At 36.3% G+C, this 11,826-nt stretch overlaps 1 protein-coding gene across 8 annotated transcripts in view; it reads left to right on the forward strand.

The window, feature by feature from the left end:
* pacsin3 (protein kinase C and casein kinase substrate in neurons 3) overlaps positions 1-11,826 on the forward strand; it is a 56,516-nt gene that overhangs the window by 28,234 nt on the left and 16,456 nt on the right. For all 8 annotated transcript variants that reach the window (XM_077201741.1, XM_077201736.1, XM_077201734.1 and 5 more), the window contains 4 exons: positions 1,050-1,206; positions 2,495-2,730; positions 3,896-4,051; positions 4,732-4,907. In XM_077201741.1, the coding sequence (XP_077057856.1) occupies positions 1,050-1,206; positions 2,495-2,730; positions 3,896-4,051; positions 4,732-4,907 (725 nt within the window). The remainder of the gene's footprint in view (positions 1-1,049; positions 1,207-2,494; positions 2,731-3,895; positions 4,052-4,731; positions 4,908-11,826) is intronic.

The raw sequence follows: 11,826 nt of genomic DNA on the forward strand, positions 1-11,826 counted from the left end.
TAACCATGTCATTTATATGCATCACCAAATAGTAATTAGGCTTGTCACCACACCAATTGTCATGAATTTAACAAAGCCTCACGCATAATTCTCAATATCACCACTTTATAACTCGAGTTAATTAATAAATTACTTTTTAATAATGTTTATATATTTATTAAAATTCATTCAAATAGTTACAGTACAACATAGTAAGCTCCCATGTACTATATAGCAAATCTTAACTGCTTGATTGTTATATTGTCAATAAATGTAAACCATAATAGTTGGATGCATCCTATTTAGCTTGCATACATACACCTAAAGCAAACAATACTATACATATGGATATATATTAACATTTAAACATTTAAAGATATAGTAATTAGCCATTACTTTTCTTTTTTTCTAAAATGATATCTGGGGTAAAGTGTGCCAAAGCGGGGTAAGCTGTGTCATTGGCTAAACTAATAGTGCTTCAAATGCTGCACTAATAGGAAATGTTAACATAGTTTCAGTTCTAGTATTATGAATATTAATAGATGTAAATAATCTGCAGCACAATAAGACTGTTGAGTTGGGATCGTGCAGTTAATATTTGTTTTCTCATTTATATTAATTTATATGTTTTTGAAATATAGTAAATCATTAATGTAGCCTAGCTCCTTATAATTTTATAAACCTTTCATCCAAATGTGCATCAATTTGTGTGGACCACTTTTTTCAAGATTTGTCGTAAATCCCCTTGTTCATAAATGCTTTCTTCTCGTTTCACTTGATAATCGAAATACAAGTACTATCTCATTTCTCCTTGCTTTGAGGAAAACTTAAACCAGTTTAGGGGAACTGTGCCATTTTGAACTTGTGTAAGTTACAGGAAGAAGAGTCAAAACAAATCAAATTCTAAAATCTTAAATTTACTGATTAACCTTTTATTATAACCTTTATTCCTAGTTGTTAGTTGTTGTGACCAGATCAGAGTCAGTGAGTTAAGCTTGAGAACCGGATTCAGAAATTGATCTGTGTGCAGTGCTTTAGTATGCCTCTCTAACATGACTTTCATCGGTTAGCCTGGGAACTACAAGAGGACGGTTAAGCGCATTGACGATGGCTACAAGCTATGCAACGAGCTGGTCAGCTGCTTCCAGGAGCGGGCCAAGATTGAGAAGGGCTATTCCCAGCAGCTGAGTGATTGGGCAAGGAAATGGAGGAGTGTTGTGGAGAAAGGTCAGTATGCATTATTTTGAGTCTTCTCTTAAAGTAGACGCATCCCTCTACAGTCACATCAACACATTCTATACTGATGAGCTGATAAGTGCCTCTGTCAAACATTTATAAATCTGATCGTTCATTCACCGTATTCAGGATCAGCCGAAAATAGTTGCACAGTAGTTTGGGAAAAAGAAGGTATGAATGTAATATACAGTAATGCTGCCTCTGTTGCTTATGTCGTGTGTCGGTGATCTATCAATTTCTGTTTCTGTTTTGCAGAAACCTTGTTATCTATAAATCAGCTACTTTTCAGGAAATGGAAAACACTTTTTTTTTTTAAACACGGCCTTGTCACTTACATTTGTCCATTTATATTATTAACATTTTACCAAAATCAAGCTCAAATAGGGTTGCAAGGTTTTTGACCATTGAGTGTCGTGTTTTGTCCGTTATTAAAACGGCTGCATCTGATGCAGTAACATTTTCATCAACTTACTGGTTAAGGTCGTTTGGCCTCATGTTATAACAGATGAAGTGCTTCGCACAGACTATTTAAAGTATTGGTTTCTCAATGACAAATGGTAGACTAAGACACTCTTCTCTGCTCCTCACATTAATAAAACATTAGCCATATATAGTGCTTCGTGAGTAAAGAAAATGCTGTACCAATTCTTTACTTACCCTTGCATTGCAAAGACGCGTGCGACACTTCATTCACAATAGAAGTGAGTGGAATTATGAGGTTTGACTGACAGTTTGACGATCCAATGGAGTTATGAAGTTTAAACCAGCTCTTTGTAATACTTTTCATTGGTTAGATATTTGCAAAACCCAGAGACAGACGTAAAGGGTGACCAATCGTAATGATTTAAGAAAAAAATAAAAATAACGAATACTTGAGATACAAGTTTTTATGCCCGACAGTGACAATATACTGGATTTTGCATAATGTGTTTTCAGCACTTGCAAAATAACCATGAGAACAGTGAATCCTAAATGCTTAAAACTGTAAATGTAGGTAGAGTAAACAAAGTCACTGTATGTATTGACCTTGAGAAAAGTCGTGGATATGAGTGGATTACTTCCCAGTGAGAGCCTCAGGCTGCGTACATATTCAGTAACCAAACCATGTGACCTTAAAGGGGCAGACGCACAGACCTACAATTTAAATGAGGCAAGATGAGTATCTAGAGAGGAATATAAAAAATAAAATAAAATAAAACACCCCCAAGTTTGTATGTTGTGCCAGTAAGCAGCTATCCAGTGTTGTACAGAAGGCTGAAATCTGTTTTCTCTCCTGCAGGCTCACAGTATGGGACTCTGGAAAAGGCCTGGCATGCTTTCATGAATGCGGCTGACAGACTGAGTGAGATCCATATGGAACTAAAGGAGAAACTGGTTGTTGAGGACAGTGAAAAGATTAGAAACTGGCAGAAGGATGCCTTCCACAAGCAAATGATTGGTGGATTCCGTGAGACCAAAGACGCCGACGAAGGCTTTCGTAAGGCTCAGAAACCCTGGGTCCGAAAACTGAAGGATGTGAGTCTCCTCCTTTGCAGAATACTACACCATTAGTATGGACTTCATCCATTAAATTTTGGCAGAACGAACAAAAGATATCAGTGTTTAAATCCTCTGTCTATCTTGTTTTGTTTTCATTGTTAGTTCATGTTAACTAATGTGGTTAATTATTGTTAACAAATGAAAACTTATTAAGTGTTATCATTTAGACGAATAGCAGAAATCTGTCTATTTTATTTTTTTCTCTCCATGCAACAAGTAGATTGTGATCAGTGATTGTCAAGCTCCAAAAATGACCAAAAACAAGGTTTCTGTAGGTCTTAAGTTTTAATTCGCCCTTGCAGAAATGAAGTCTTAAAGTCATGGAGTTGAATAGAAATGAATCGCTTCCTCTGTATTTTTGTCCTGTTTTCCTATACAATTATCTAAACATCTTTAAATAAAGATAGATTTACTTAAGATGTAAATAAAAATGAATGAAATTATCTGTCAATGTGTTTCAAAACGTCCCTAGAGTTAAGCAGATTTTTCTGAGCCCATTGGCAGATATTTGTTCTTGTTCTTAATCATAAACTTAATCATTGATGTTGATCAGTTTCACAGAAAACAAGACTTCGTGTTTTGTTATTTTGTATCTGCAGTAAATGCATCGTGATAAGAATCTTTAGACATTTGCACTGGAAAACAATACAAAAATACTGAGGACGGACAATTCTTGTGCAGAGAGATCAGAAGGTGCAGTAAAATGTATTTCCATGTTCTAGTGGTTGAGAGCAGAGAGATTGAAGCTACTTATAAAAAACAAAAGTGAAACGTAATAGATCTTTTGGAAGTTATTTTTTTAAGTGTTGCTTGTGTTTCTCCCTAGACATGTGTTCCCTTGACTTTATTCCTTAGATTTTATTTACTTAGTCTTAAAAGGTCTTAAAGTCTTAAATTTACATTCATAAACCTGCAGAAACCCTAATGATTTGTTTGTTGTATTCCAAGTCTTTTAAAGCAATATGATAGCTTCGAATAAGAAACAGATTGAGATTAAATCTGAAACTGAAAAATCTCTACTACTATACTGATTTGAAGCAATGTTAGGAGTCTTTATTTCAGGTCTGTAACAGTGTTTAACAAGAACTATGTATCACAGTGTATTTAGTAATGAGTATGGATGTGTAAACATTTTCTCCAGGTGGAGGCTACCAAAAAAAGTTACCACCAAACCCGGAAGGAAGAGCACACGGCATTGACCCGTGAAACTCATGCCAAGGCTGACACCACCAAATCCCAAGAGGAGGTCCGCAAGTTCACAGATCGCCTGGAGAAATGCACCCAAGAGGCAGAGAAGGTACCGTGTGAAAAAGCACAGACACAGCCGTTTTAGTCATTTTAGTTTTGTGAGGTTTTTCCATTAAGCTGGTAATTACTGTATGGGAAGCTTGTCAACAAATGTCCATGTCTAGGTGGAAGGAGATGGGTGGGGAATGACAGAATTTCCATAATATTTTGACAAGACAAAACTTGCTTGTTGCTAGTGCCAATAGTAAGGCTCCTGTAATGATGTTTTGCTGTGACATTGATAAATTATGGGTGTGAACATGTTTCTGAATGTGTAGTTTTATTCACAAAACTACACTTCATACCTTCAGTTTTGCATTTTCAAAGGTGTAAAGAGAGACACCGCCTGATTTTATTTATTTAGAGGCATTTTGCTTAGTTTTTTCCATTTTTTATAAAAGCAGACTTGTTGTCTGTCTTTCAGATAGTCATGAAATTCATATTGGTACATTTACATTTCATTTAGACGATGCTTTGATCCAGTGTCATTTACAAATGAAGAAAGTGGTACAGTTTTCTCCTTTAGTTTCAACAACTCTCCATCAAAACCTTGTGAATATTCATTGGTCCATTAGATGTATTCTGAACAGGAAATTCTGATCTTTGTTGGTCACCCTGTGAACTGAACTGTGTCCTATGACTGACTTGTTTGTTTGTTTTTTGGGTCTTTTTTTGGTTGCATTCCCACAGGCTAAGGAGCGTTACGAGAGAGCCCTGGACGAGCTGAATCGATGTAACCCACGTTACATGGAGGACATGGAGCAAGTGTTTGAAATCACCCAGGAGGCCGAAAAGAAGAGGTTGCGCTTTTTTAAAGAAGTTCTTCAGGACATACACCACCACATGGACCTCTCCAACAATGATGGGTGAGTCCCTCTGCTATGCCACTGCTTCACACTCTACACAGACACTTCTCTTCTAGGACAGCATGCTAATTAATATGTTGAATTTGAAGCAATAGGGTTTGGTATCGAGAACCGGTTCCAAAATCCCAGAAACCGGGGATTCGATTAGGCGCATTTTGATTCCTCTTGATTGCTTTGTGTGCATTTTAATGTGACTTTAAACCATTCAAGCACAAGAAAACCAAGGTGCTGTTTTTGCTATTCACACATCCAAAGGGACCGCACAGAAAAAGGGATTTTAATGTGGTTTTAAACCATTCAAGTGCAAGAAGACTGTCAAAAATGTCAAAATATCCTCTGCCGTCTCTATAACAAACAAACAACAAAAGACAAGAGAAAATTCACTTGTGGTTCTTGACTGAAAAACTTTTTAAATTATATTTGAAATGTATATTTTATTTATAAAGTGCAACGTTATTTTACATTTGATTTGTTTCTGTACCTGAATACCTGAAAGTCTTAAGTCTTGTTTATTTCAATCATATCTTTGTTCTGTTCTATTTATTTGTCCCGTTGCTCATTTGTTCTTCTTTAATTACAGTGTTTACTTGTCTTAAATAATGCTTGAAATTTATATTTGATAGGCTAGTTGATTTTGCAATGATATTTTTAAACCAAAAGTTCCTTTTGTAAATGTTTTTGTTCATGGTATTCAGCTACAATGAAATGTTTTGCAGTTAAGGCCCTTGCACACTGAGTCCAAAATTTGCGTCCGAGATTTTCGCACATTAAAAAAATAAATATGACCTCACGTTGTGTCAATCACGCTTGCACACTGCCTCCGAAACTTTCGTCCGTCATAAAAAAGAAAATCGGATCGGGTTAGATTTTCTGCGTTTTTCGCATCCGTAGCAAGCAGTTTGAATGGTGTTTTGACAATTCAGAGCCACCGAATTACGAATCCGAAAAAATGCATACGAAACTTTCTGACTTAGTGTGCAAGGGTCTTAAGACTTACAATAAATGTGAATGTTATCCGAGTTAGTTTTTTACCTTATTGGAATCAAAATAAGAATCAGAATCGTAAAAATTGAAACGATACCCAACCCTAGTCAGCATCAAGTCCATTAATGGTCGTTCACACGCACCAACCAAACGTGATTAAGAGTAGATTCTCTTTACTCTAATAATACTGCATAATAAATACACAGCACACACACATTAGGTAAAATAGCTCATTTTTAATTACATGACCATTAGCAATCAAAACCTTTTAATCTTGAATACAGTATGCTGATATTCATAATCGGCATTTCCCTTGATCCACCATCTTATCTAATAATTCTCACTGAGCTTGTTGCCATGCATTCTGTGATTTGCCTTATCCACAAGTATACATGTGATGCTTCTACTACAGAATTTGGCTAAAATGTATTTAAAAGGCAGCTTCCAATAGACTTTAATCTGGGTAGAGCCATATTTAGTTTTTGACAGGAATGAAAACGAGGCTCTGAGGGACTGAATTACAGTGTGTTCGGTGGATTTTACTATTGTTTAACAACATACCGGATGCTCAGCTGACAAAACATCTTTTCAAAAGACTTTCAGTAGACAAAGTCCATCAAATATTTTTTAAAGTTGTGCGTTTTGAAATTGAAAACGGTGTGTGCCAACATTGTTGTAAGGCCTATAGTGATTGAGCTAAACAATGCAATATTCTAATAATCATTAAAAAAAAATGAGTAAAATGGACTGTGTAAATTATTTTGATCAAATCAATACTTTTTGAATTAAATAAAGTTCCTAGTCGACATTATTTGATTCATTTTGTTCACTGTGCTCAGTGCAATTAATCTCCCAATCTTATTTTTAATTGGAATAAATATTTTCCATTGTACTTTTAGGTTTTGAATGTAGTTATAACCGTTGCCACTGAAACTGCATATTAACGCACCAGTGGGGCTCGACAGCCTTAGTCAAACGGGTTGGCGCGTATGGTTGGGTTGCGGTGAGATTGTGGTTAGGTCTCAGCAGCAACTGTTGGTTTATTCGTAGAGGTTGTATAGTATTTACAGTCATTACGTTCCTGTGTATATTGCGTGAATGACGGGTGGTTGGGCAGATATTGTGTTTTGTGGTAGGTGGTATGCCATACGGAACCGTTGCCACTGAAACTGCATATTAACGCACCAGTGGGGCTCGACAGCCTTAGTCAAACGGGTTGGCGCGTATGGTTGGGTTGCGGAGAGATTGTGAGATTGTGGTTAGGTCTCAGCAGCAAGAGGGAAGTAGAGGGCAGTAAGCTGGGCTGAGTTGAGTGGGGGACGGAGGGGGGTGACTCTGGTACGCCAGAGTCACTGTCGAGCCCTCTTGAGGTGTCGTGGGCTAGTCGACGAAACACTGAGGACGGAAGGTGCCCACTTGAAGACCCTAGAGATGTTCCCTACTCCGCTCAATCCAGAGGGTTGTTATGGGGGACCGCACTGTGGTTGCAGCCGGTGTGTGTGCTGACGCGCAATACACTGTATTAACACCAGACAGAAGATTCACGTCACCAGATGGAAAGAAGCGTAAATGGATGGAGAAGCATAGGTTACTGTAAAGCTACGTCTTAGTTGGTGATTATCTTGGCGAAAGCCGAGTACAAATCAGCATGAAGTTTTAACATCTACTCTCGTGTAATGGAAATCATAAGTGACATTGCTAGTTTATTTAAACTGAATATATCCATGAAGATTTGGAATATCTTAAAACGCAGCAAAATTTGGTATCCAAGTGTTTCAAACAGCCTTGCTGGCCGGATTACACGAATGACCCGGGATTGTTCGAGTTTGAAGCGGAGCCACTGAGAGACTGACGGGCACAGATGTCGGGTTGTGCAATGCAAACTGACATGAGAGAAATGGGGGAGGTCTGTCTCAAACTTTTCTCAATGTCAAGTCCTCATTTATAAAGGTCATATCAATATCCTTAGGCTCTTAAAATAGTTTCTGGTCATTTATGCGTCTCATAGCTGAAAACTGAAATAAATGAAGAACGTTAACCATTAATAAGTGCTTATTTGTTTTTTCCGTGCTCTTTGCTATCATTTTGTTTACTTAATGGGGAATTCTGAGCATGTCGTTGACCGTTGACCATTAACCAGGGTCATTTCAAAAGAGCTACAAGCTAGTGCAACTTTTTGTTTTTTAATCAATGAGCAAATAGCTCCTTACGTTTTGCGTTTTCGGTATTCGATTATTCAGCATGGAGTTACATGTTCAGAATGGCAACAAAAACAACACCCTTCAAACCTGTCTCTGCAGTTTTGTTGAGCTGTAATTACAGGCCTGGTGCTGAGCTGTGTGTTAATCATATAGTATAGTTTCATGTACAGGAATCTTTCTGTTTACTTTATCCCTCCCACGTTCTTTGAATTTCCATGGTGCTTAATGTTTCCTGGCCCTTTTGTTCTGGTAGCAGTGGTTATGAAATAAACTTTGACAAAAGAACTAGATTTGAAGAAAATGTGAGCGATGCTCTGCCGAACAAAAGCTTTCGACAGGAGTCTAGTAATAGTAGTACCTTAAAGGATAAGTCCACCAACTTTCAACCAGCTTTGTATCTTTATTTATTTCGTTAAAGCCTATTCATTTCCACACCCAAATTTAGCATTTAATCGAAGGTACATTGTTTAATATCCTTTACCGTATGTGTTGGAGTATCGCAATAATATTGTATCGAGAGTTCAGTATCGTGATATGTATCGAATCGTGACATGAGGGTATCGTTACACCCTTAGTATTTTTGTTTTGGGAAACTTTTACTTCGCTACATCCCAAAGCATAATATCATAGTTTTTACTCCATTACAAACATATCATTCACTCCTCGTTATTTTGAATGGAACGAATCAGCTTTTTCAAGAATTGGACTTTGATTTTTTCAAATTAACCGAAACGGTTCACAAATCGCACTTTGCTCCTTTTCCCAAAAGCATCGTGAAGAATCGACGTTCCATACAATCAACTTATCTCACAGTGCTTTTGGAAAATTCAGCCCTGAATGATTCATTTGTGAATCGCACTGATACAATTGACTCACTTATTCAATGAGCCATTCAGAGTGACTCGAAATAGGATATCAAAGCTTGAGTGTGTGCAACTGATGATTATTGTAGTTGGTATTTAGTATGATATGAAAATCATATTTAGGTCATGACTGTGAACTATTTGTGATCTTAATTGCCGTAAAAGGGGGAGCTGTTTAATTTAACTGAAATGCATGAAGTTTTCGGTAAAATAACACAATTTAACATCAATCCATCTTTCCTACTGCTGGAAATGATATAAAACTAGTATGTTTGCAATAACCTTCCTGTTAAAGCATTTTGTCCCTTGTGACATCTGTACTTTTCATTTTATACTAGTTGTCTCCACATCTTTACACATTTATTGTATTTACCTTTTTCTTAAATTATAATTTTAGTTTTCCCAATTAAAAAATAAATAAATAAATAAATATATATCCCCCTTGCTTACTTGCAGCTCAGTATATCAGTTGTCTCCACTAATCTTTCTTATTGACTAATGCTGGCTAGAATAAATAATACATGTTTTCAGAAGTCCATTTTTTGTTTTGGAGGTTTTTGGAGTCATGTAGCACCAATTTCTTAGTAAAAAAGTTTGAGTTAAAGCCCATCTTGTCAGCTGTGAATTACCCATTTAAGTGAACATTACTACTACTAAGAGTACTAGTATACATCTTTTAGGGGTAGATAAGGTAAAAAGTTGTCCTTTTGTACTCCCCAAAAGTTTAACACTGTGCAGGATGCGTTAAACGTCCCAATATATTTCTCTGTGTTGTACAATTGTAATTCTTTGTATTTGGGTCTTCCTGAGTCATCTCTTGCTCGTCTCCAAACGGTTCAAAATGGGGCTGTTGACCAGGGCAAAGAAATATGACCATGTCACCCCTATTTTAGCATGGCTCCATTGGCTCCTGGTCCATTTTAGGATCCAGTTTAAAATTCAATTCCAGTTGTTTGTTTTTAAAGCTCTTAATGATCAAGCTCCTCCTCATCTCAAAGATCTTCTTATTCCACATTCATCTAAAGACATCTTTACACAGCCGAGTTAAGGCTGCTCTAAAGCGGCTCTGTGTCTGCTCAGAATTCGGTGTAAAGACACAATGCCGCATAAAAGCAGACTTAGAATATGACGGGTCTGAGTCCGACCCACCTCAGCCCCTAATATCAAACGCGACTCTAATATTGTTTTGGTTCAGTGTGAATGAACGCGAACTTGTGCCGCTCTAAACTACGTCATTTTCATGGCAACCAAAAGCACGTTAGAATGAAGAAGCGGGAGACAAAACATATTGGCCTAGCTCCTTATTTTTTTAGAAAAAAAAAAAAAGTCTACCAGCTAGGGACAGTGAAGTAAGAGTCCTGTACTCACACCTTGTTGCAAATCATAAATATATCAGCAAAGAGAAGTCCGTTTGTAATCTTCCTTTTGAAGAGACGGATCAACGCGCTGATACGTTTCTCAGACACGGTAAATGCTTAACCTAATCGGTTGGCCTCACTGTGATTGGGCATCAGTGTTGCCAGATGTACGATAATTATCGTATTTGTACCATAATTTTGACCTCTGTAGGATGTACGATTATTAATAATGGAAAAAAAATCCAATAATGTACGATAATTTCAGAATTGTGTGACATTTCAAATAATGGTCGTTGTAATCATAGGGCTTCTATACGCATTGATCTAGCTGTGGATTTAATGTTAATGGTCTTTTTGTATATTGTATACAATGTTGTATATCATTAACATGTCATATCTTTATGTTTTGCAAGAAAAAAAAAAAAAAGTTAACATAACATTTCCTGCCGCGGCGCTTTAGGTCAGTTTTTTTTTTTTTTTTTCAAGTTGATAGTTTGGTAATAAAGTAATTTTCAGTTTGTGTCAAAGTTGTTGGTATATAAATCGCTGTATTCTGTACGTTTGACTCATGTACGATAATATTCTTCCAAATACGATAATTTTGAGCTTCTGTTACGATACTTGGACATTTCCAATCTGTCAACACTGTTGGGCATTGTTATATATTATATTCCAAAAATCATCTCCTTGAGGACGATATTTCACGACGGTCTGGTGACATCTGCTGTTCTTCGAGAAACGCCAACGCTATCACCATTGTTCATTTGCTGTGCCTTATCAAACTCTCGAGGTCTTCTGGCTCTTTGAAAAATAAACTTTCGACCTCTTTTAATCCTGCTATCCGGTGTAATCATTCAGAATTTCTTTGTTGCATTTGTCCCACCTGGAACAATTTTTATTAAGAAATAGAAAAAAGTATTTATAAACTAAATTAATTTAAAGTTGCGTATATTTATATATACAGTTATATATATATATTATAATAATATATATTATATATATTTATTACAGTTTTATTTAATTGTTTAGGCTATCGTTTCATTATTTTTAAATTAATTTTATAACACGTTGTTAAAACGGTAGTAATGTTCAAAGCAGTGTTTCCTGCGATTCTACTTCCTGTGTAAATGCATTTATGCCGCTTCAGAGAAGCAATAAACATTCTGTGTAAATGCATTTTTTTGATTTTACTCCGCTTCAGATTTGGTTTCTGGGCTGCTTTTTCTGTGTAAAAATTCCTTCGCAGATCTTCAGATAAGTTTCTATTGTACTCCCTCCCCTTGCACCTTTTATTATCATTTTTAAAAAGAGGCCGGAAACTTATCTCTTCTCCCAGGCGCTTTAATCTTATTTAAGTATTGTTTTATGGTCTGTCTGCTGTTTTTATTTTATTTTTTATTCCATTTACTCTGTTCAGCACTTTAGTCAGCTTTGCTGTGTTTAAATGTGCTATATAAATACATTTAACTTACTAGGTGTTTTAAAAACACAAGCATTTGTAATAGTGATGTTT

Source organism: Siphateles boraxobius, unplaced genomic scaffold (genome assembly GCF_051911475.1).
Source record: "Siphateles boraxobius isolate OS27281-9 unplaced genomic scaffold, OSU_SipBor_1 48, whole genome shotgun sequence".
In the NCBI taxonomy this organism is placed as follows: domain Eukaryota; kingdom Metazoa; phylum Chordata; class Actinopteri; order Cypriniformes; family Leuciscidae; genus Siphateles; species Siphateles boraxobius.